Consider the following 27,045-nt stretch of genomic DNA (forward strand, 5'->3'; position numbering starts at 1 on the left):
TAGGTTAATTCTTTAAATTTAATCAGTCCTTTATAAAACGTCCCAATTAATTAGTAAAAGATGGCTTATTTTAATAGCCTTAAACATTGGTCGCTATTTAAACAAGACATTCTAAAAAAAAAAAGGCAATCACATAATAGTTTATAGTAATTTACAAGTGGATGGTATACATTTAGATACAGAGGTAGAGGTCCACTTTAACAACATTTCACTAATACACATTTACCAAATTCAAGGCACAAAATAGTTTGCTTTACAAAAAAATACTGTAAAAATGTCAATTGCTGTTCTACAATGTGAATAAAACTTTCAGAAGAATCTTTACACCCTTCCATACGTACTCCATAGAATATGGTTTTTCCCCCTCAGTAATCATAGTTGGCACAAAAATGGGGATTTTTTTTTAATGCGGAAGTTCCCAATTTTAGGAACTGTTTCTTTGCAGAGCTGCTATGTATTCTAGATAAAAGTCCACTCAGAGAAATGAAACACAGCAACTTCCTGAGGAAAGGGCACTTTCTGTATGCAGCAAAATTCACAGGTAGAAAATGTATGACCTTTGTGGATAACTAGGTCTCCAGAGTAATAGATCCTTAAGGGAAGATTTCAGAGATAAAATTAAAAATCCGGCTAACACTTCAGTCATTATGACTTTAAGAGAGACCTGATCACCTTTACTGTAATAATCAAACATCATTCACTTCAAATTGGTGGAGATTTCAAAATTCCTTTTCAAAAGAGCTGTACACACAAACACCACGAAAAGCCACACAGGCTTTGCAAAACTGAAACTTATAAAACATGAGAAAATAGAGCACTATCAGTCCTTGAAGTTGCAAGGGCGTCAATTGGCTAGAGTTTAATTACAAGAATTAATAAACTCCATGGAGATTAAAAAAAAAAAAAACCCACACGGCTGAAACACACTGTTGTTATCATCTCTAGACTTTCTGCTCATTAAAAAAAATAATGGTAGCCTGGAGATGTCACACAGTGCTTGTCTAAAAGATTTGACAGGTTTTAGGGTTCGGCCGAAAAGGAGCCTGCTGGCAACAAGGTAAGCTCACTTTTGCTGATCACATTTTCCAAGTATTCTAGTCGGTTAATTTACACTTTATTTATTTTTTAAAAAGTTGATTTAAAAAAAAGTCAACATGGATTTGGAATCCAGAGAATGTCAATAATGCTGATGTAGATAGGACTGAAATACCTTGATCGTCTTCTGATAGAAATATTCCATACAAAAAAGATCGATTCTCAGATTCCATTTTTTGCTTCATTATTGTTTGTGGCTTGTTTTCTTTGAGCAATAAATGGGTACATACACTTGTCTGCTCCTAGGAACCGATACATGCACACGACTGCTTCAAAAGGGAGGATGCTGAAAAGGGAAAGGGGGCTATTAGCAAACGTGTGACGTCTCATGTGAAGTTATAGGGGTGGGGCGGGCATGAGACAGACGCAGTGCACGAGGGAACCCCACCCGAGTTACCTCTTCATGAACGTCACGATGTACATGAGGCGGGGGGTGCAGATCATGGGCTGGTCGGTGAGGATGGCCTTCATGGCCTGCTTCACACAGTAATCCGGCTTCAGAGGGGGCAGAAAAGGCTCAATTTCTTTCCTGGAAGTTATACATTATAAAAATGAAATTAATTAACGCAAAGTAGGGAAGACTGGAAATACACATCCAAACATGAATAACGGCGTTATCTAACGTAGGTTCATTTTGTTTCCTTCATTGTGCTTTTCTGTATTTTCCACAATTTCTTACTATGAATATGTTTTATTTGCATAGTCTGGAAAAAGAGCTAAAAAAAAAAAAAAACAAAATCAGTCCGCTTTTCTATAAAAAATGAGAAAATCATGTTTTTAAAATGCCTTAAAATGTATTTCATATTATTTTTCTATTTTTTTTCAATAGAAAAAGAAGAGAGTGTTTGGCATAACACTCAACCCAAACACTATGCCATACTTTTTATTTATTTCTAATATATATTTTTTAACATTTATTTTTGACAGAGACCAAGCACAAGTGGGGGAGGGGCAATGAGAGAGGGAGACACAGAATCCAAAACAGACTCCAGGCTCTGAGCTGTCAGCACAGAGCCCAGCGTGGGGCTAGAACTCATGAACCGTGAGGTCATGACCTGAGCCTGAGCCAACATTGGACACTTAACTGACTGAGCCACCCAGGCACCCCAACGACGCCAAACTTTCAGTGCTAAGTGTTGCTGAAATGATGGCATGTATACTGGCATAACCTTCCTGAGTGAAGAAAGTCAGCTACACACATTCCAAGGTATTTTCTCTCGGGGGTCTCTGAAACAAAGTACATATAGACATCCTACCTTCAGCTGAATCCATTACATTACACATTAAAATAACTTAATAGTATAACGTACTCCTTTCACTTTTCATTGTCTCACCACAGTTTTGGACACCTGCCATGATGCTAAATAGGAAACAGGACTCCTTACACTCTCAGCAATTGGCTTCTAAGTATGTAAGACGAAGAAACACACACACACACACACACACACACACGGGAAAAGAGGCAGAGCTTGAGTCTGTTCCCGTCCAGACTGGGAGTCAGCCTGAGACTGGAATGACTCAAATCAAGCTCCACCTGCTTCCCAGCTTGGCCAGGCTCAGGATGTGTTAAGAATGGCCCTCACCAACAGGGAACTGGTTCAGTTATCTTCCTTTGCCTTTCAAATTCTTCCCAGAAAAGATCTCAAAGTAAGCATGTCTTCACAGGTATCCTATTAAGATTTGTGAGCTTGTTTACCGGCTTAGTTCAAGTCCGACGTGACCTGGCATTTATATTCCCATATGCCTCCTTTCAAAGTGGGTGGGAATTTTACTTTGTCTTTAGTAAATCTAAATAGTTCTTCTCATTCTGTCACAATGAACCTACCTATATATACTCTCCACAAAAAGGAAGCTCCCAAATCTGGAGAGCAATATTCAAAGGTCTTTTTAAAAGAAAAGCTTACTCTTTTGTGACAGTGACATTGTTTCAGATCCAAATCAAAGTCACATTCATTTACCAATACTAAAGAAAAAAAAAAGAAAAAAAAAAAAAACTCCTAAGGAAGTAGCTTCTAAGGAAAATCCTGGATATTTATGTTTTCTTCTTGAAGGTACAGAGAGGCCAATTCCTTTCTGATGCTTCTAGACTGACTTCCTCACGTTAGTATCTGTGTGGTACCCGACCCTCACCTGTTAAGCTTTTTCATTGGAACTTTACAAACCTTGACCAATGAAATGACAGGTTGAACTGTGAAATGATAGTTATAGGGTAAGATCTGATTCTACATATTCTCCCAATATGGAAAGATGATTTCTAAACCAGCTTTTTTATCAGTAAGATAGGTTCTCACTGACCTGATTCGGCAGCCTCTGAACATGCCCGTGTCTACAAGGTAAGGGCAAACCAACGTTGTTTTAATTCCATCCTTTTCAGCAGCCTTTAACTCATGGCTCAGGGATTCATGAAAACCCACCACTCCAAATTTACTGGCACAATAATCCTGAGTTAGAGGGGGAGAGAACAGAAACACTAAGTATGTGCACAGATCCCCCACCAAACCCACTGAACTCAAGCTTCCGTGATCCTATTACTTTGGTTATGTGTTTGATACAGAAGGTTACAGGTGACTAAGCAAAGAAAAGGAAAGCATTTTAAAAGACAGCTATCTGATGTGGTTTGGTGCAGCAATAATATTTTCAAAGCAACAGCAGACGAACACTTTTTGCCACATCGACCAAGTATCATATTACTTTGGGGAAGTTACCACAAAGGATTCTATAAAGGCTAACATACTGAAGCTAAAAATGGAGAAAGGTTCACTTTGAAGTTTCTGGAAATTTACAAACGGCCTCTTGTTCAGTAAAGGAGAATAAAAATCCAGTTTGTTTAATTCTATGAGAGCAAAGGTGAGTCTAGCTTAGGTTATAAGTTGTTATGATCCACTTGTCTTTTTAGTGTGAAGTGAAGAAAATGATAACTACATCTTGCAAACTTAAGCCAGACCTTTACCTAAGAACACACAGTATAGAAAGTTCTCCTTTGTCCCATTTGCAATGTAGGAGTGGAAATGTAGAACATGGAAGCCATCTGTTATTTGGTGTTCTTTTGCATATTTGCATGCAATTTTTAACTCTATGCTATAGGCTCCCACAGGACAGACAGCACAGGCTGATACACACACATGCACTTTACAATTTGTGGTGAAGAACAGGGCTTGATTAAGCCCAGTTCTACAGATCTAACATTGCAAGACACCTCACATCTGCCGTAGCCATCTTCTCTGATGAGCTGATACAGGATGGCTCACTTCTGGCAAGTTGACCAAAACAGAACGTCAACCTTTGGCCTCATTCATCTGTTTCCCGCGGCACTGCCACTGCCCTCCATGGTTTCGTTCTTGACCCTGCACCTCCCCACCATCATCATGCAGAACTGCTAATGAAAATGGGGCACACTGAGGACTGGTCCACCCAGTGCTGCTGCTGCTGCTGCTTTGTCAAACTAGCAGAAGTGATTTTATGGCACAAGATACTAGAGTTGCCCCTCACCAGCTGGCCCTGGGGTATCGCAGAACATTCCACAAACAGCACACAGGTAGAGTGCTTTCATAAATGTATGGGCAACAGGTACTCTTTACAGGATTTGGGGATATTCGGGATCAAGCGACTGAAGGAAGGAAATGCTTTATATTAGACAAACAAACCTCAACTCCAGCAGTACTGAACAATCCCAGGGAACTTGCAACTGTCACAATATGACCATGATTAATCTCCAGCATTGTAGGAAGAAAAGCCTTAGTGGTCTGAAAGAGAAGGAAGATTGAAGCTTTAGAACTGACATTGTGAGTTTCATCTAAAAGCCAATCCTACCTAATGTTTTACCCACATAATAAACGTTTCCCAATTCATTTAAAAATCTTACACATCCATGAAAAGAGAAGATCCTTGAAGGGTCTGGTTAACATAACACCGTATCATTGGTATGGCAGGCCTATTATAAAGCCGTGACCAAAAGGACTGTAACACAAGAGCTTTTGGGGACAATCTCCAGAGATGAAAAGAAAGCCGTTAGTCGAAGACTCTTTATCACCTTTCAAGTGATAGTTATCTGCTAATCTAAACTACTCCCAGGTCAGAGATCTTTTTATGCTCATGACACTTTAACACAGCTATCTCCTGGTCTGTGAGAGGACCTCCAGCTTACCCTGTATCTAAGGAGGTAAAGTAGTTCAGGATGTAAAAACGCGGGATGAAAGTACAGGATCATTTTAATGAGAACTGTGTCCTATGCTGACTGCACTGCTAAGAGCTTACAGCAGTCTGAATGCACACACCCCTCTGTGGAGGTTTACAGGGCAGTGACTTTCCCACAGAAGCAGGTGACTGGCCAGTGTAGCCAAGCAAGTAGCAGAAGTTCCAGGGCAACAGACCCAGGGACGGCATTGATTTCTTATTCGCTAAACTCTTTTTCCCTCTGGATCTTTTGCCTTCAAGACACAACAAGGCTGTATTTAAAAAAAAAAAAAAAAAAAAAAAAAAAAATTACTTCAAATTGCTTAAGATGATCTATTAACTACTTCACCAGGCTCCCAACAGTTTTATAACCTGCTTCTTAAAAGAAAGCAGCAAAGAGCAATCTGTCTACTGTTGAGTTATATCCCATTGCCAACACAGCCTCCCCATGATTTATGAAGTTAAAAAAACCCAAACAATACACACTGGACTTAAAGAAGAGTTGCATGCCCCTCTCTGAGGATTTCCTGGCTAAGGGATCACTGAATTTTTGCATAAATATCCAATTTGTTACAATAATTTTTACATGTACAAGATCAAAAACGGTCATTCCATTTATTTTGAAGCTTTTCTGTGTTCCAATCCATGGTGCACACAGTTGCCAGATGAACGTCTGTCAAGTGTCCCGAGGTGGTCCCCAGTCTGCCTCCTGATTAGCATGCAACTCCCCCGCTCCAACTCCTACCCCATTTTTCTGGGCCACCTCACTGCTGCTGCCCAGGGCACCCTTCTCACCTGTGAGGTTTTACCCATGAATTCTTCTCTAATCTGACAATCTACTGCCAATGCCCTCCGACATCATTCAAAGTATAATATTAGTCACGTGTTTACAAAACCTCTTATGCTTTTCAACATGCTTATGTCACAGGAGTTTCCAAATAATTCTCTACTGGAGGTGTTGAGCCTTTATATAATTCTATACCACCTTAATTTTGTTCATATTTCTTTAAGACATATGGTCAGTACCATTCACCATAACATATAATTACATGTTCTATGGGATTTTGATTTTGATTGTTTTATATTTATTTGTCTGGCTGCCTCAGATGAAGCTGGGAGATGAAACTTCAAAGATTATGGGAGAATTACTCCCCTGTGATACCCTGTGGAGGAGAGAATGTGAACCACGTGCCTTACGTACTTCAGAGACCTGGCATACTACTGGATGGAAGAGAGACACGTTTCAGCTGGATTTTTACTTCTTTGCAGTAGTTAGTGGGAATGGCTAGGGCAATTACGATAATAATTATTATTTTGGTCTGCTTGATAGCCAAAAAAGGCAAGACCTGGTACTTCAGGTCATTATAGGTTCAATTTTAGAGTCAACAGCTTATATATGGCCATTATATTAAGAATTACAATAAAGTAACATCATTAAATCTAAATAAGAAAATGTATCCTTAAGTAATCAAGTCTGTAAGTCTTCTTTTAAGTATCTGGTTATGATGAACTGTTCCCAGATTAACTAAAAAGTATAAAATTTATTCTTGACGTTATTCGGAGACCAGTTCTAAGTATTAAAAGTTTGCCTAGTCTTAGAAGACAGGGATAAGTTTAGTTCAAAGGATCTTTTAAGTTCTTAAGTACGTAGAAAGTCTCAATATTAAATCCCAAGAAACGACACACAGCATAGAATACTGGCAAGAACTTGCTGCTTAATCGCCTGATGAGTCTGAATCGCTGACCCTGCTTGTTCACATCACCAGTGACCACTCACTCCAGCTGGCAGCTGGCCCTGACTAGAAACACATGGACACAGAGCAGTTTGGCTCTAATGACCTCCCCGTGCTCGTGTGCGACGTTCGTTGTTGCCTGCAGGTGTTAAATGACCAATCCAGATCCCCTGCACCATATAAATGTAGGTGATACCAGATTAACACGTTGCTAACTTTTTTTTTTAAGTTTAATTTGTTGCATGTTCTAAAACTGATTAATGACCCCTTCCCCTTTTCCTGAAATTAGTCTGGTGGTATTAACTTACTCATTCAACAAGTGTTTCTTGAACATCTATCTATCACAGGCAGGTACTGTTTTATGATCTGGCCAAAGGATGGCTAAAACGGGAGCTGGTTCTGTGCCTGTCTCTAAGCAGAATTTACACTTACCGGCACTTAATTGTTAAAGCACTAGAACGGTTCTAGTGTATCCACAGGGTATTATGCCTGTGTATTCTAAAAACTGTGACTTGGGCCTGCTTTCCTCCCCACCCACCCTCCCACCAAGTAGTCTGCAGGGACATTTAAGCTGCTCGTTTTGTATTTAAAGGAAGGAGGAAAAAAAGAGAAAGAGGAAGACAAGAATCCAAATACGGCTAAGATCTTTTCCAATTGTGGGTTGTAAACATTTTTCAGAGAAATACGCTTCACTTTGAGTAGCTAGTAAAGTGTGACACAGGTTTGTTTTAAAGCTTCCTTTAGGGAGGGAGAGTTAAAGAAAAAAAAAAAAAAAAAAAAAAAAAACGTAGTGGCAGGTCAATGTCTGGTTTAAAGTATGTGATTTCTTTGCCCAATCAGGGACAAACACGACCTTCTGTATAAGTGAAATCCAATGTGTCGTTTCATTGCATTTTCTACATCCTCAGACAAAGGCCTATATTCTTTAGGAAGCTCACCAATTATAGGCCTAATACAATGACACTGCTATCAAGGCTGAGAACAAACAAGGTTGAGGAAACTGGGAGGTGAGAAAAGGCATCCAAGGCCAGGGTCAGCCTCAAAACCCAAACTCACGGTTTCCCAAAACTGGGGTCAAACACTCAGCTCCTAGTGTGTGCCAGGCAAAGGCAAGCCTGAGGTAAGAGCATTCACATCAGGACCACTGAGGTTTCTTTTTAAACCTGAGTTTTCAGGGTTCGCACTGGAGCCTGATCCACGTGACTGAGCACTCAGGCTGTTAATCATTTCCTTTGCTGCCTGAATGGAGGCAAGCAATTACTGCTTGTGCCTTATTTCCACAACCCAAGTCCTGCCTTGTGTCTGGGGCACATTACCAAATAAACTTTGATCAACACTAATTCTATCCCTTACTTTACAAGAAAAATGCTATAAATGGGTGGCTAGAAAGCATCATATTTTCAGGAATTTTCCCAAGTAACCTGACTAGTTTTCTTTTCTAATTACTCTTGCCCTCAACAGTCTGGTAGATGACATCTGAGATAGCACAGCATATTCCGTCCTTGACACAGTCTGACAGCACAAAGAAATCTGGCACTTTGCAATGAATTATTAATGTGCACAAATATTGTAGCATGTATGAGATGGGGACCAGCAAAAGGTGAAGTGCTAGTTGCCATGACACCAGTCAGTTCAAGCTAAGGTTCGTGATCTTTAACTTTGTCTCAAAGAGTCATTAAAAGAACATAAAGGGCAAATCTAAAAGCACATCCAAACGGCTTAAGTATAAATTCATGCGTCTGCCACCATCGGTGGATCTGAGAGGGGCAACTCAGATAACTCACTGAACACCTGGACTGCTGTGTGATCTCCACTCAGGACAGATTACCTAGATCAGAAGTTACCACCCAATACAGGGGGCTCTAAAGAAAGTGCAGAGTTATTAGCTGGTGTCAGTGGTGGCTGGCAAAGTTAGCTGGATGCTTAACCCGAGTCGGAGAACTGCGCTCCGTCGCTGCGTCCTTCTGTTCAAATGTCTGCGAAACAGAGGACATGTAGTTCTCCATCAGGAAAAATGGCTGACTCTCGATCTAGGGGGTCTCAAAGGGAGTAACCAATATACATTCATTGGCATTGTTGGTGGGAGAATTTAAAGTTGGAACAGATCTAGGGAGTATTTTATCTGCAGCAAGAGTTAACTCTTATCTCTGTCTCCTTCTGCGTCTGTCTAAAAAGTGTGGAGACAGACCTTTGAATACTCATGAGTAATTTTATCACATGACTCCAATACCATAATTGGCCACGAGCTGATGGGGTTGTTACTGCTGACTAAAAAGAAAAAACAAAGGAGGGAGGAGGACATTCAAATGGACACTGACATTCTTATGAAACACACTTAAATCTAATATTGCTACAGCTCCTCGGGGTTCTTCAGAGCACTGGGCACTTTGAAAGATAACTGTAAAGGTCATATTTATAATATAAACAAGAATTCCTTAAACAGAAGTGTGACTGGACACAGACATGACATGTCATATCTCGAGAAATCTTTGAAAGTTAGGTTTACGCCAAATTAACTTCCAACAGTTGTAACCCTCCAGATCATTCCTGGTGCTCTTAATGACACACAGCAACACACAGCCTGTGGCTGCACTGTCAGGACAAATTAGCCTAAAGTTCGACAAAAGGGAATGTGAAGAAATGTGGTGTCTGGCAAAGCCTGGCTTTTGAAATTTCGAGACTGATGACATTTTAAAGGTGTAGGTAAAACACCTAGAATGTGTTTTCCATATTTGCAAGCCATGCCAGGTTAATGGACACTAAGGGAAAAGCAAAGTTAATTTCTCACAGTAGGAAAAAGGCCTCATGCCATATTTTTGTGTTTGTATAACTGTCTTACGGGTCAAGTCCAGAAAAACCATCTTTGAAAAAAGAATCATTTTAAAGTGTTTATCTCTCATGTGAACACCAAAAAACAGAAGACTTTCATTTGTAAAGAAGGTCATAAATCATATTTTGATGGGAAAAGGATTAACATCATCAGCACATATAAAATAGTAAGGCTTTTCAGAATCCCCAAATTAACAGCAGTATATACACAACTTGGAAAAAAAAAAATAAAGAAAGAAAGAAAGAAAAGTACAGTTAAGACTCCACTGCACAAAGAACACCTAACTGGACACCTTCACGGCCCCTCCACCTGGTGCCAAGAACTTTACTTGCTGTTCTGCTCCTTCTGCCTTTGTCGCCTCCTGGAGTAACTTATCTTTATCAGAATCACAAAGGAACATACTGCTTATTTACAAGGCTAAAATGACATCTGGTGGCACTCTTCTCTGAAAACTCAGTCACTGCTCCTGGAAAACTATGATTCAGTAGTACATACAAACTATTGAAGGCGCTGTGAAAATATAGTGAGCGCAGTTAAAAAGGCTAATAGGATAAATCATCAGCATGTTTAAAGATTGAAAAACGGTGACATACCCCCAAGCTAACCTGGGAAAGGAACATATGGCTAAATACTCTTAATTCTGTAGATTTGTAAATATACTGACCACCAAACTTAAGAAATTTCACTCTGACCACAGAATGTGATAGTTGAAAGTTTTCATTACAAAATTATCTTTTAAAAAATTTTATTTATTTATGTAATCTCTACATCCAACATGAGGGCTCAAACTCACGACCCTGAGATCAAGAGTTGCATGCTCTTCTGACTGAGCCAGCCAGGGGGCCCCACAAAATCATCTTTAACTAGGAAGTAAAAACTAAATCTGTACTTGCTAGCAATATATTGATTGACTCTAAATCTTTTAGTTTCACTTAACAGCACAAATTCTGAAATCATTATAATTGAATGACAGCTTTTTGTTGTTGTTCTTATTTGGTGTGTTTGTAGAGACAGGAAAGTCTCCAGACAAATTGTGCAACAGAGCCCCACGATACTGAAGCCTGGAACTAATCTCGGACTTAACAAAACGTTCATCAAAATCTCTTATCAGATTGACACAAAACATTCTGTCTTTAGCTATAGAAGAGAGGCTAAAGAATATGTCATAACTGTTGAATGCATACCAATGTTACATCTACTGTCCTTTTTGTTATTATTTTGAGGCTATGGGGATTAGTTTAACGTTTGAAGGCATCAGCAGTTAATGCTTAACATACATGCACTAGTACATTCCTACAGTTGCCCTGCAACCAAGAAGCTAATAAAAGAGCTGGGCTTTTCAAATGAACACCTAGATGATGACACCATGAGTTATTCAGCAAAAATAAATGCTTCATTAACTTGCCTTCCCACTGTTAAAGCATGGGATGAATCTACCCCAAGGCAGCAACTCACACATCAACATTCCCTTGCATTTTAGGGTTTGCTATGCAGAAATGCTGGAAAGGAGGTAACTTAAAACTCAATCTGTCTGTAAAGTACACTGGTCTTTGGAGTCCACATGGTCCCAACTGCCAATCAGCTAACCATCCTTATTACTTGACCTCTTTGAATCTTGATTTTAACTCATTTGTGAGACAAAAAGAGAAGGTTCTCCAAGGTTTCTTTGTTCAAAAATGTTATGGCGACTTATATCCAATAATGCTTTCTTCGATTCCTACCACACATTCGAAATACAAGTTGTAACACTGAGGTATAACTTGCATAAGACTCTCGTAAATGACTCAATACGGTATCAGTTCCATTAGTGTAGATGCCAGCATCTGGTAAGCAGTAAAAATCTATTCATTAAACATTTATATGATGTCATGACTGTGCCTTTTAAAATAATGGAACTTGAGTTCAAACCTCTTACATATTAACAAAATTACACATTATCTGCAAAACATTGTTTTTCTGTGTCTTGGTTAAACTCAGGGAAGCTCGGTATGTTAAAAGAAACTGAACGCTGAACACTGTTCCTGAAGCGCTGTCTTCCCTGACCCTCCCCCTGGCCGAGTCCCAGATGATCAAAGGAGTGTTCCATGATCTCCTTCAAGCTCAGGCCCCTTTCCCTATTTAATAACGCTTTACAGAATGATGAAAATAACCCACAAAATTGCAGCCAAATAGTCTGCTAAACAACATGTTGTCATTAATCCCTTTGCTTTGCCCCAAACTCAGATCGCATCTCAGAACTTGTAATAACGACAGATCTTCCAAAGGGCAGAGGCCCCGCTTCTGCTCTAGTGACTACTAACCACTTCCAGGAGGCATAAACACTGCACACACAAGCTCAGCCACTGCTCAGGCCCTCTGCAGGGGCCGGACTCCTTTGTCCCTCTGCCCCCATTCCAACAGCATGGCCCAGCAACGTCCCCGTGATCACCTTTCATCATCCTCTGTATTTCGTATGTGTAAACAGTTTACATCCTCCCTTTCTTCCTAGTTTGCTTACGGTGGAATCTTCAAAAATAATAAAATTGTTACGTAAGTAAAAAATATAATCAAGAAGTTACTCCTGAAAACTTATTCTGAAGTGTGCACTGTAACAACATAGAATTTACTCATTACAGATGAGGGTCTATGAGGTCTCTATGTTGTGTGAGGCACAGTTAAAGAGAAAACTTTCGTCAACGTCTGAGGGAACATGCACATTAGCAAATCAGGTTCCATGCTGATGACTGTTTCTAAGCTTTAGTTCTCATAGTCTATGACATTTTTCTGGATTCAGAAGGCATTTTGGACTTAAAAAAATCACAACTTAAATTTGGGCTCAAAAGCCCATCAGTTGTAGCTTATATGTCAGTACCTTCAAACTACCACTCCACTACTAAATTAAGAGATATCTTCAAGGACAATGATTGCTAATCCAGTAACTGGTCTGGTATATTCTAGCTTCATCACAGAAGACGGCACTAATCACTTATCAATCACAACTCTGGCAAAACCACCTAAACTGTTCCTAAATTGTGAAAACTAAAAAGGAAGACCTCCTCTTAGGTACAGCAAGTGTCTGAGAAATCATGCCCTCCATTATCTGATACTGGATGCCAATGATACGCCAGGGGCCAGAAGTGGAGGAAAGGGGCATGCACAACAGGCAAGGTTGTAACTTATCCTGGGCAGGAAGAACTTATCCTAGCTCTTTAATGCATGGTCTTCATTTTGTTTCGTGACGCTTAGGGCTTTGGAAACTCCATCCTGGGCACGGTGACCAAGGGGAATAGGGAGCAAAAGTGCACCTGCACTCTTCCTTTTAGATACTGGACCGGAATTCAAAAAAAAAAAAACAAAAATAATAATAATAAACCTAGAGTAAGATTGGAACACAGAGTGTGTGGTCTGGCATTTTTCTTGTCTGGGAGATTTCTAAAGGGCTGATTAGCTCAGGAAAGAAAAACAAAAAGGCAGGGTAAGGAGAATATTGAGAAAGTGAGAAGGAAAATGCGTATTCAAGACCGGTTCTTCCTCAAACTTTGATGTGCCAAAGAATCACCTGGGATCCGAGTCCAATACAGATTCTGGCCCAGGAGGTCTGGGACGGGGTCTGAGAGTCTGCTTTTCTAACGTACAATCTGCCAGATGATGCCATTACCGCCGCTGCTCTGAAACACAGGCTGAGCACAGGGTTCTAGCGAGAGCTAGGGAATCTGTCTACTCTAAACCTCAAGGGGCTTCAGATCAATTTCTCCTACAAACTCAGCAGAATTGGAAGATTAAGTTTGCTGCCCTCTATCCTACCCTCACTCTCTGAACCAGGATATTAGGGGTTGGGAAGCCCCACTCTCCATACCATTCCATTCTTATGTTTATAAGATAAAGCCTGGTTCAAACCAATGTCAAGGGCTCCCAGTGCCTTCTACAGACAACTATGAGAGTTTATGGACTGATTCTCTGTATATTTGCCTTGGATCCATTTTTAGCAGTGGCAAGCCCCTCTGTTGTCGTTTTGAATGTTAATGCATGTTAAAATCTGATACTCAAAGTGATGGCGTGAGAAGGTGGGGCCTTAGGGAGCCCTCAGGAATGGGATCAGTGCCCTTCTAATGAAGACCCCAGAGAAACCCCTCACCCCTTCCGCCATGTGAGGTTTCAGCAGACAGCTGTCTATGAACCAAGAAGTGGGCCCTCACCAGATGCCAAATCTGTTGGCACCCTGATCTTCTTAGACTTGTAGCTTCCAGAATTGTGAGACAGAAATTTCTGGTGTCTTTAGCCCATGCAGTGTATGGCATTGTTACAGCAGTGCAAATGGACTAGGACAACCCCTTAGCCATTAGAACAGGCTCCCAAACAGAGACCTAGGAGGCTTCAAAGTCCTCTCCCTGCATCCACAGAGGCTTTGAAGGCTCAGCTTTCAAGACCAGGAATTTAGGCCCATTCCACCTCAGCTTTTACCTTTTCCATTTTTCACATTTACCTTTCTGAAGCTTTCATGCTTTGGTAAGCCTATGAAAAAACCCCACCTAGGAAAACATCAGCCCTTTACAAATCAGATGCTTGGGCCAGAAGTTTGGACAACAGCAGCTGGGCAAAACTGCATAATTTTGAAAATCCATGATTAGCATTTCCAAAGGCAAAGCTTATAGAGTTATCTGGAATTCTAATCCCGTAAGATTATTATGTAACAGAATAAAAGTTTTACATTTTCCAGGAGATAAGCTTTAAAACAACACCAACAAAAAACAAAACTCAAATCATCCTGTTACTGACACTTTATGGTACCAAGTATTTCTAGAACTTTGTGTAGCCAGTCCTCATAGAAGTGCCCTGTTTATTTGCTACCTTTTGTGTCCAGCTTGTCAATGTCGACATGTGAACCAGAAAAAGCAAGGAAGCCAAGTGACTGAGAATATCCTACAGTCTTCTCAATGAGGTAACCATCTCAGATGCAAACCATGGAAAATTACAGAAAAGGCAGGGAAAAAACACATGAACTGGGCTTTAGTAATAAAATTCTGATGAGGTGCTGGTTCTTTAGCCTAGAATTTTACATTCTTGTCTAATTTATGGAGCAAACTTTCTGGAGATATTAAGCTAGGGTTCATTAGTCATTGCTAAACGAACTAAGCTAGTAAAAAAAAAAAAATCAGCATTTGAAGGGGGATTCTTTCATAAGTGACTCACAGAAGAAAATTGACAAGGAGCTTTGAACCGGTGGCCCAGCTAAGTATTTGCAGAAGTTCTAAACTAAAGTCTTGGGATGAGGGTCTGGGTCCTAGGTTCTTCTTTCCCCAGGGGTGACCTTAGGCTAGTCCTATAATCTCTCTCAGTTTGTTTCCTCATCCATAAAAACGGGGATAATGGCTCTCTTTAATTCAGGGTTGCTTTGAGGCTCAAATGAGAGGAGAGTGTTTATGAAAGGGTCTGTAAAATTTAAGTGCTATATAAAAGTATAGTAAATGCACTCAAGACTCATTAAGCATATATTTACAGGCTATTTTGGTTACAAGTGCCATCTATTTTTGGTGATGTTGTTTCTTCAAGTTCCTGCAGTTCCTGGTTCTTACTATGTATGGCTCCCAGGCCTCCCTGCCCTCCACACAGCACCAGACCACGCTTCCGGCAAAATGCCAGTAGCTGACCACCAGAAGCAGCCTCAAAACCATATTGCTAAGCAGCTGTTTCAGTTGCCCAGCCCCTTCCGTTCAGAACCCTAGATGCTGTTGGGAAACAACAACACTTTCCAGTAACACCTCTCCTCTAACCCTCTCTCCTCCAGTCCTCTTTTACTAGGAGCAGAAACAACTGCTGAAAGTATAAATTACGACACCTGACAGAGAAGAGTCTAGCAAACATAAAAATATTAAAAGTTAGTACAGAACTATTTTAAGATAACTTATTATACCTGATGTGTCTTTTCCCCAAGAGATAATAGAACTATCTCGTCTTTAAAAACCCTTGAGAAATCAGTAGGGGGCAGTATGTTAAATGCAATTTGCAGGTGGGAAAATTCAGGCTTTGAATTTTAAGTTTCAGTTGTCCTCAAAATACCCATGTGCTTACATAAGTTATACCACAAATATTTTCCCAGTTACACTGATTTGGGAAGTGTTATTTTGAGCCCCATTGTTTAGAATAACACTAAGAAGCTGAACCTTGTTAATATTTAAAAATTCCAGTACCAAGCTATTTGAAAGAAAGGCAAGAAAAATTCACGTTTTTATGCAACAGCAAATGAGAGAGAAACAGCACGGTTTCCCCAAACCAAACCAAGCAAAACAAAAAAAGCAAGACAACAACAAAACCCTCACAAAAAACAACCTTCACAATATTAACACCATGGCCATCTTTCACGCATCACTTTGTGTGATCTTTGAAAGTTTCACAGACCAAGTAATGTTTTGTTTCCAAATGTGAATTCATCGTAAGTGGCTTGTCAGTTGGGCTAATTTGACAGCACTCAAGGCTGCGGCAGTAATTGCCCTGACTTGTTAAATATTCTAGCAGCATTTGCTGCAGTGTTGAAAGTTTTATGATCATTAGGAGAGGATATTCAGTTTTTTCCCTGTGGTTCACTTAATTTTAGTCTCAGAGCATTTAGGAAAATGGTCCCTGACAGGTGTGAACTTGATTTCTAAGAGAATTGACAAATAAAGTAAAATGAAAAAGGAATCTAAGAATGGGCCATGCTGGGTAAGATCAAGTGAAAGATGTAAGTGTTCCCTGTGTTGAAAGGCACACCCTCCAGGGCTGGGATGGCGTAAGCCTGCAAACCCAGGCCGACCGGGACCCAATGGCTGGCCAAATGTGTCAAGGTGACTGGGATTAAATCCTACAGCCCTGCTCTGACAACCTGTACTCCAAACAGTGGTATCTTAAGTGTGAGGCCACAATATAGCGAAGTTCTCTAAGGCTGGCCCACTCCAAAGACTGCCTGTACACTCTACCTGTCCACTACAGATTTTCAAAGCAAGAATTACAAGATACCACCCTCTGAGTTATTTTCCCATTATGCTTACAAGAAGTCTCAGCCTAAAAGGAATCTTTAGGTCAGATGATAATAGAAACTATAAAGGGTTAGTTCTTTGAATAGCTAACTCCTATAGTAACTTCTGAGATTTAAAAAAAAAAAAAATCAGTAATTAAACCAAGAGAGATTAACACATTTTAATCTGATCCCTAGAGTTCCAGGATCAAAACATTGGATTTAACTCATTCAGTTGATACAGGGAGTAGTTCCTGATTTCTTAAGGACTATCAGAGTTTGTCATACTCCAAAGATTAGCTACAAAAGGCCCTTTATCTTGGGAAAATTACCGTTTGTATGTGCACAAGGAAAGAAGATACAAATCCACCCTGCCAGGACACCCCCTAGTGGAAATTCAGCATAGTACATACAATTTGGGGTTCCAAAAACATCCTGGGTATTTAGGACTTAACACAGTGGCTCAAATGAACTTTTTCCAGTCTGCTGGCTATAAATACACCATAGTCATGAGCCTTATTATTCATCAAGCATTCCAAATCAAGAAAACAAACATGTCATCTATACATCTATCCACGTTGGCAGGTATCTGAATTAAACAGAGGCATACTGGCTACTTATAATTGAACGAACCTTAATTTTGGTTTCTGAAAGAAACAGAACAGAAATTTTAGATGAGTCTGTTAATACTCTTTAATTCAAGGAAAAAACAAATAAAAAGGGGTTCCCTACTTTAAAAAATTATTCTAAGTCCCAAGTGAGGTTATTAAACTTCTTGAAAGGAATTGTATTCAAGTTAACTAAAGTCAATTCACTAGAATTTGCCAAAGACCTTAAAAGTCTGAAAAACAGTTAGGGTAAAAACAAATTTAAAGGGAGAGAATAAATGAGGAGAATATGAGCAGTTAAGTATTTGGCCACAGGGTTTGTAGCTCTTCCCTAGGCCCCAGTGACCCAATCCTGCAATGAACAGCAAAGGACACCACCCGGGCACACTCCATTCAAGCTTTTTGAACAAGCTATTCAATCAGTCTTAACATTAGCACAGGTTAAAGAATGCTTTCACTTTGACATGTCCTGTAGATTAATTTCTACTTGGGCAGATAATGGATAAAGCCCTAGATGAAGAAATAATGAGGGAGAAAAGAACAAACATCAACTCCGCTTCCAGGAATCGAGGTAACAGGACATAATCAAACAAGAGTGGGCCTTTCCCTGGATGGAACTTTAAACTATTCTACAAGGACTACACCCTAATATACAAAGAGACTATTAAGTTAACACGAAAATATTATGAATATTTTTTTCTTCTCAGGAGTAGTGATACATTTTGTCTAAACTATTCAACTTCTTTTGTCTCCCAGGACTCAAATGGCAGACAGCGGAGTGCTCAGGGCTCCATCAAGGCACAGTGAGGTATCCAGCCCTGTGGGAGTTTTGGGTTGACCAGGAGATATGATAGATGATGAGTTTGGAAGGCAGGTGGAAATCAGCTTTAGAAGATCTAAGCTGCCACGCTAATAAGCCTGGACTTCATGCTGTGAACAATATGGTCACCCAAGGGTTTGGGGTAGCATAATCTTTAAGCAGGCACATAACAAATTCGAGTCTGCTAAGATAACCCTACGTTGAAGAGCAAAGGCTGGGAACAGGGGAAGAAGTTCAGAGACTCCTCCCAAAGTCCAGGCAAGAGGTGATGGAAGCACATGGGATAAGGCAGGACTGGGAAGGAGGGGATCAAAGTACATGGTAGCAACAGAACAATCAGGACTCAAGAATGCGGGCAGGATGGAGAATTAAAGATACTGCTAATGTTCCCAAGTTTGGCACTGGCCACACCAGGGAATTCAAGAAGGGGCAAAAAGAAGTGAGTTCAGTTTTGAGATTTGTTGATTTTAGGGAATGAGTGGAACAGCCAAGACAGGTGTGTGAACTTGGGAACTGTGTTAGAAATCAGATGAAGCCATTGAAATAAACAGATTACCCAGCTAGAGGTACACAGTGAGAAGAGGTCTGAGTATGCAATCCTAATCATTACATCTCAGAAGCAGGGAGGCCAGGAGGACTGGGAAGACAAGAGAAGCAGGAAAAAGGCTTTTTATGGAAACTAAAGATGAGTTTCAGAGATGGTTAACAGGATCACATTCTGTAGAATGATCAAGCTGCACACTGGATTTGGCAATTACGGGAGCACTATTACTTCTTCATATGATATTGGTTACTCAGCAATATTTTTCTGAACAACTGAGGTAACCAGACACAGATTAAAACATGTATCTAAAATATTGGAAAGATTTTTAGAGGATGGTTCTCTGCTCATACCAGTTATGTAAAGTGATGTTTTATCAAGTCATAGATACTGATTTCTAGTAGCAATAGATTTGGGCCTAGCATGTAACATACCGAACATAGAAACTCGATGTTCGATGGGCATGTGATCTTATTCTATGTTAGGAAACAAGGCTATGAAATGACCCTCTTAGGGACACAGTCCCAAGTACCTGAGTGGTTGCTACCTAAGAGATATTCTGAAGTGGGCTCACAAGAATTAATAAGATAGAGTATTCACACCCCAGGTCAATTTGCAGTTCAGTTCAAGACCTAAAAAATCTTTATTTCTAAAGCTCAAACATGATACTTATGCATGTTATTTATTTAACAGACCCGTTCTATCAGAGACTTAAAAACTGGCCATGAATTCCAACCTTTTAGTAGCTATTGTAAGATAGGAAAATATTTTATAAAACATTTGGTATAACAATTCTTAATATTATGGTTTGAAGGAGGAAGTACTGGCCTAGTAGTTTTATATGAACACTTTAGAAATGATTTTTTTTTAAATTCTAAACCTAAGAGGACTTGAACAAAACTAGGTTTCTCTAACCAGAGAACAATACAGTATTTGAGATTAAAAACCAGTAAATCACATAGGAACTTAAACACTAATGATTAGGGACCATTCATGAGATATTAGGTACTACCATAGCACTAATGTCTTTAAGTGCTACATTACTCAGATCTAGGTGGTGGGCTTTTACTTTTCCTGGATGGATTTTAACTAAATAGACTTTAGACATTTGGATATAGATAAATGCCTAATTCAGTAATTAGTATTTTAAAACTGTGAAACCTTTTAAGTTAAGTGGTCTATTAATTAACTACCAATTATCTTGTCTGACTACCGTATCAATAGAAGTAAATTACCGACTAGCTATTTGACAGATTTAGCCCTTTACCATGCAAAATTTCTGCAGAACATAAAAGGCCTGGAGTTAAATGCTTTTGCTACCCCCTTTTGGTTAATCAGGGATCAATTTGCTGCTCACGTATAAAGGCCAAATGCAGCTCTCTGGTCAAAAAGGATCTACAGATAAACTATGTCTCGCAAAAACAGCAAGCTAAGATTGGACTCCTCTTAAAAAAATAACAAGTGAAGCAACATTAACGTTTTGGGGGGAAACATGGGTTTGTAATTCCTGTATGGAGGCCAACCTGCCATATTTCAAAGGAGTCTAGAGAGGTATTTTCAAGTTTTTGTAGCACACAGAGATACAGAGGGAGCCTAAGTGAATGTTTTCTGTGATTATGCCCCAATTAATGTGCATCGTATTGCATACATTCTCCTTGGTCTTGTCCTAACCATGAATGTCGCACAACAGATTATACTGACTAGAATCCATCCCAAATCTATCACTTCTTAACTGGTGACCAAGAGAAGGTTCCTAGAGAGCTGCTGGTGATGGAAGAATACTGGACGATGAAGGATCACAGGACCCTGGAGGGCTGTGCAGAACAATGGCAAGTACTGTGAAAACTTCCAATTGCTTAGAAGTACAGACTACGAGGTTAAGAATCAAGGAAGGAACACAGGAAAAATCCTCTCCTTGAGGCCCAGCCATTAGGAAATATGAATGGATGCCGTAAATTCAATTGGAGCTTGATTCAAATTGGTTTATCAACACCGGCCTTCTCACAGTCGCTAGCCTTGCACCAATGAGCAGAGTTAATATACTACAGTAAATACGAGCACACAGGCGAGGCTGGGAGAATGGAAAAGTTGTATAGGAAAAAAAAGGAGATACAAACAATTATGAATGTGAGCCAGCCCCATTTTGAAATTTCCTCAATCTTATGCAGGTTGAATTAGTCCAACATAATGCCTATTACCTTTTGAAATTTCAGAAGACAGGTCCCTGTGAGTATCCTCTGAGTAGGCTATCTTCTAAATATTTAAGCAGAAGTCTAGCCTATACTATCAAACATTTATTGAGTGTTTATTTAGTCTCAGGAGTAGAGTTCTATTACAGGCAGGGGAAAACAATTAGAAGTATATAACAAACTGCCTTCAGAAAGCTTGCCATCTATTTCAGAATTTCAGGGCACAATGCGTAAAAAATTACACAAAAGAGCATGTACTGTGCCACAAAGGAGGAGAATTAAGAGATGTTGCAAGAGATTAATAATGGCAAGAAGAGAGGGGCACCTGGGTGGCTCTGGTGTCTGACTTTGGCTCAGGTCGTGATCTCGCGGTTTGTGAGTTCGAGCCCCACATGGAGCTCTGTGCTGGCAGCTCAGAGCCTGGAGCCTGCTTCGGATTCTGTCTCTCCATCTCTCGGCCCCTCCCCTGCTCATGCTCTGTGTCTGTCTCTCAATAATAAATAAACGTGAACAAAAAAAAATTTTTTTTAAATAATGGCAAGAAGAGAAAAAGCTTTAGACAAGTCATTTAACTGCAGCTTCATCAGAAAATAAGGGATTAGAAAATAAGATGATCTCTAAGGATCCTTGCAGCTCTAATATGCAAAAATGCCAGAAAAGGGCTGGAGTGGGGAGGGAAGGTTATAGTAAGAACTTGAGCTAGGCCTTAAAAGGTACAAGAGTGGAGGAAGAGGGTCTCCAGGCAGGGCCAGTAGTAGAAGGGTTTGGAAGTAGGAGCACCCACAGCTTTTCAGTGGAAGTCCACACGGCTTTCCAATTCACTACATGGGACTTTAACTCTGGGTCGCGATCAACATACCATTTAGTGTTTTATGAAAACAGACATCGACTGCTACTTAGAAGTCTGGCTCCAGACAATCTGTTCAAATGACTACACAACTGTTTGCTCAGCTGATCTACTTTTTAAAATGAACGGGGCAACTTCTTTCCCCCAGCCAAATATAGTAAAAAGACACACTGGTTATTTTCTCTGGAAGGAAAACAGCACAAACCAATACATCTTTAGACAGTTGTCACACACATTTTTGTTAAAGAGGACTACTGGAAAGGAAGCTGAATTCAGGTAGCTCTTACATCACTGCATATGTGCACCCACCCACCCACCCCCACTGCCAGTCCCTGTAAAAATTATAGTAAGTCTTCCTTTAAATTTTAGTTGCTAGTTCTCAACTTCTTAAAAGGTTTGTAAGTCTCGGCAAGAAGTCAGAAATTCCAACTCTAAAATGAATTTTCTGACTCAATATTGAAAATAAATTCTTAAGTTTAGATGCTTAGGGGAAAAACAGCTGGAGAATTCAGGAGCCTCCCATATTTTAATATGAAGTGACGTCATTATGGTCAAGGCTTCCAAGAACTCCCTAAATTGTGTAGTTAAGCAACATCTCAAAGCAAAGTAAGGACTCTGGGAAGGTGGTATATTCCTCCTTAGTATACAGATTCAATTCCACAATAATTTTTCTGTCAAAGACCTGATTCAATTTTCTCCTTAGGTTAGAAAGTAGTCCAATATTAGAGTACAGTATATCAAATGATGTGCATTTCCAAAGCTAAAGCTATGGATTTTCTGTGCTTAACACGCTCTAAATTAGCTCCCATTTTATAGGATGTCTAGCGAGAAAAGGCTGCTTTCCTCTTCAAAGTATTTAACTGCAGATTGTATGGGGTTTCTTTAAAAGTGTGGTTTCATTTGCAATTTTACAATTTAGGAAAGTAATCATACAGAGAAAGTAGGCAAGATAGCTAAATTTTAGAGCACTGGGTAGGTCAAAGTTTATGGTTCAGAAACTGAGGATCATCTCAGTCAAAGGCTATGGAGAAAAAAAAAATCCTGGTGTTGGTTCACAACTAGCCCACCCATGGCTGTATATCTGTTTAAGGATGACGAGCTGACTAAAATCAACTGGAATTTCTAAGGCACTTCCATCCTTATCATTCAAATACAAAAACTACAAGGCCACCTGCAATTCACATGTGTTATTTCAAATGGTGGCTGCTTGTTTTACTCAGAATTGTCAATACATAGGATTCTCGATAAACTGTACTGCCAAGTTTATTCAGCTGTACTGTCCTTTACTCACCTGATGCACCCTCTTGCCACTTGTTCTTGTGGACCCCATGGCAGCAGGGACTTTTATTCAGTTGCCCACCCCCACTGCACACAAGACAGACAGACACAAACACACACACACACACCTATGCACATGCGCCCCCCCCAAAACACACTTAAGTTCCCCCAAACTGTATTTGGTAATCTCCTTACTCATTTAAAAGATCAATATGAGTTAGTTAAGTCATTTATGTGTTCATTTCTTGAGGTTTGAAAATGGGTTAAATAGAGCTCATGTTTGAAAATAAAACGTTAAAGGAAGCTTCTTTCAGGATCAGAGAAATGGTTTGATATTCAAGGAACAACATTTGAATAAGCACTTCTAAAGCCAGATTAAGTTTTTAAGCAGTTGCTAAAAAATTAATGAGGTTTAATGTGACCTATTTAAAAGAAACAGTTCTTTGTTGTGTTCCATTAGAAGGCTAATCCGCCTATGGAAAATACAAAAAAAAAAACAAAAACAAAAAACAAAACAACAACAACCCAACATCCTACCTCCTTACCCTTTCCTTATTGGCTCTTACCTGTCTACGAAAATCAAGGGGAATTACTTCAGAGGAGGAAGAGAATAAAGTGGGTCAACTGTGTACAGTTATGGGGGAGAGCTTCACACCCAACATTACTGAAGTTTAGCTGGAAAATTGGGATTCGTTTTGTCCCCAGAGCAACAGAAGGCCCTCCTTCCCTCTCATCCTTAGATGCTGTAGTTCTGACGGTTAGAAGCAGATATGGTTCAAGTCTCTCCTTCCTCAAGTCTCACCGTCCTCCTGCCCCTTATATAGCGACTCTGTGGTCCTATCAGGGTGACTTCAGTTCTCCTGAGAGAGGCATCTTGTAAGCTGAGACAGTTCTGAGACCTACTCCATCAGGACAATGCCACAGACCCTGTGGCTGGTCAATGGATGTTAAGTGACTGCCAGGGTGGCCTGACCACTCCCAATGGACCACAAATGCTGATCTCAGAATCTCTGGCACTTTCTAAAATGTGGCTGAGCAGTAATTTGGAAGCCTAAACTCTGACTTCAGGAATTCATAAGAACAACCAATGTTTTACAAACTCAACAGAAAGTAAAATAAACAAACCCAGGGTTTTATGCTCCCTCTAGTTATTTTTATGGCAATCTTTCAAACTAGTTCAAAATGTTCAGTCCTTTACTCTCTCAAGAAAGACTGCATGGGACGGGGGAGAAAATAATTCTTTGATAGTAACTGGCATACAGTGTAATTCACCATGGGGAAATAGCAAATTAGAAGGAAGCTTTGTGGTGAAACAGTACAGGTGTCTTCCAGGATGGTATTGAAGTCTGGCTCCTTCCCAACCTTCTCATTGAGGAAGGCCTAGTAATAAAAACAAGGATGTTTATATTTACCCAGAAGTGTGCGTGGCAATTGACCATCATGGTTCTCTCAATGAGCTCATCAGGACATTCCAGAAGGTGATGCCCAGAGACCACGCCGGCATTATTGACCAGGACTGAGACCTCGCCAACCTCCTTGCGGACCCTTTCTGCAGTCAGGTAGACATTCTCCCTCTTTCCCACATCACAGGTGTAGGTAAAAACCTGCAAGTTACAGTGGGGCAGAATTTCTTCCTCACCATTTCCAGCTGTCCTCGGAAGTCCAGATGAAGGGGGAGAAAATGGAACAGAGAAAGGGTGGGGGGTGCAAAATGTGAGTCACGTGGCAATCAGTAGGACAAAGATCACACAAAACAAAAATACTACAGTGAGCTTCAGATTTCTAACACCATAAGGCTTGCCAATGACTGAACTTACAGCTGCCTTCCTCCCCCAAGAGTCTTTGGGAATTATAGCAATTTACTGGATAACTTTGCTTAGGGGAAAATCATGTAATTGTGACAAGCCCAATACAAGTCAGACCTCATGGGATCAGCTTCCTGGAGCTAAAGACACCTGGAAAGAACTGATCTCAGCCCAGAGAATAACACCCCCTCCTCCCAAACACAAATAATACACACTCCTCTTTTTTTGAGGACCAGGGGCCAGAATCGGCTCTTTTTCTTTTAGTAAGAGCACCTTCAAAATGGGAACCCTCCTTAAGGCTCACAAATCAAAACTGTAGCTAACAATCTGAAGTCATCCAAACCCAAGAAACGAACCTAAAGTTTCTCATGAAAGAATGGAGGTCACTGGTTTGTTTTAACTGGAAACTCCAAGTTCTCCTCAGAAGCACCTCTCATAAATCAAGTTTACAGGTAAATATGCAATTTTACCACAGAAGATCTCAATTTTGAAAACCCAAATCTCTTTCCTGGTTTTTGAATACCTTTATCTTTTAGGTTTCAGCAGGGAACACAAAAATCTGTATTTGCTACCCTTCCATACCACTTTTGAAAATGTAAGTTTTGACCTTTGCTTTTCTGGCCTAAAAGGCAGGTGCCAATACTTATGGTGAAAATTGATCGATATGGGGGGAGGGGTGGGGTCCAAGTTAATCTCCTCCGTATAGTTCTATGTATTTTCCGGACATGAAAAATTTTGTCAAAGAGCAAGAGCCATTATCAAATTTCCTGGACCAATATTTACGGTTGGTTATGGTCTCCGCATTGGCTTAAAAAACAAGAAATAAAAAACAAAACCCCTCAGATTCAGGTTAGTTAATAAGTATACAGTGAGGCAGATTTCCTGAGGTTATCAAAAACACGGAATAAATTTACAATGAGGCTTAAATCCTCCAAGCGCTTTCCAAGAGGCAGCACACCTTTCAATCAGGCTGAGTATGTAACTAAAGCACTTACCTGTCTGTGGTGCAACAATGTAATTATTTTCTGGCGGCTAAAGTTATAGTGAAATCATCAATGCCGCCTTAGCCCCAGCGGTTCAGACCACAGTAACACACAGACATGCATCAGTCGAGTCTAAGAACAACTTCCCAGACTCCTTAGTCTCCCATCGCAAAAGCGAGTGAGCCATTTCTTAAGGATTCACACCTGTGCTAACAAACTCTGCCTTCCCGATATCCCCAGAGGGTTTAGGAAACCCGACATTCGCCCCCAAAGAGGACCCCCGTAAAGACAAGGGTTCGGCACACCTTCCCCCTTCTAGAACAGAGGTGACCGTGCTCCTTTCCCAGGGGGCCAACTCCACTCGCCGAAGACGAGCCGGGCTGACCAGGGCAATGGGGTTTGGGGCCCTCCCGGGGAGGGCTCGGGGGTGGGGCGAGGCTTGATCCGGCGCAGGTCCGAGTTACCTTGCAGCGCCGCGGCGTCGGCCGCCTCCAGGTCTCGGTAGATGTGGCGCACCATGCCCGCCGTCTCCTCGTTGCTCTGAGTATTGATGTCCCAGAGCACCAGCAGCGCCCGGCGCCGGGCGAACTCGAGCGCGAAGAGGCGGCCCAGGCCGCTGCCGGCGCCCGTGATGAGGCACACCTGGCCGGCCACGCTCTTCTCCTTGGGCCGCACCAGCCAGCGCGCCGCGGCCAGCACGAACGCCCAGAGCACTTTGAAAGTGACCACGAAGAACTCCACCACGATGTTCATCGCGACGCCCGGAACCCCGCACGAGTCCAGCGTCCGCGTCCGCGCTCACCCCGCGCAGGGCAGCCCGGCTCCCGGCCCCGGGGCGTTTGTCAGAGCCGCCCAGACCAGAAGGCTGCGCCCCGCGCCCTCTCTCGAGGTGCCCTCCGGGCTGGAGTGCGCGGCGCCGCTCCCTGCTCGCGCGGGGCCACTCCCGCCCGGGTTCGGCGCGGTGGCCCCGGGGTTGTGCCCGCCGCGGCAGCCGCCCGGCTCGGCGCCTCCTGCCGGCGGCCGCCCGCCCGCCCGTCCGTCCCGCAGCGCCCGCCCGGCCGGTCCCGCTGCAGCGGCGGTGACAGCCGCGAGTTAGTCGGCGCGCGCTGCCCTCATGGCCAAGCCGCCGCCGCCCGAGCGTCCCCGGAGCCGGCGCGGCGGCTCCCTCTCACC

General features: G+C 41.3%; 1 protein-coding gene across 1 annotated transcript; it reads right to left on the reverse strand.

The window, feature by feature from the left end:
* Window positions 1-26,644, reverse strand: RDH10 (retinol dehydrogenase 10). The gene is made up of 6 exons (XM_045454909.1): window positions 26,337-26,644; window positions 24,497-24,732; window positions 4,740-4,838; window positions 3,391-3,536; window positions 1,493-1,624; window positions 1-1,381 (listed from the first exon to the last, which is right to left on the reverse strand). Exons 1-6 carry the CDS (start codon window positions 26,623-26,625, stop codon window positions 1,258-1,260), a joined length of 1,026 nt encoding a protein of 341 aa, XP_045310865.1. The 5' UTR covers window positions 26,626-26,644; the 3' UTR covers window positions 1-1,257.
* Window positions 26,645-27,045: the final 401 nt, after the last annotated feature.

The sequence above is a fragment of the Leopardus geoffroyi genome, chromosome C3 (genome assembly GCF_018350155.1).
Source record: "Leopardus geoffroyi isolate Oge1 chromosome C3, O.geoffroyi_Oge1_pat1.0, whole genome shotgun sequence".
NCBI lineage: Eukaryota > Metazoa > Chordata > Mammalia > Carnivora > Felidae > Leopardus > Leopardus geoffroyi.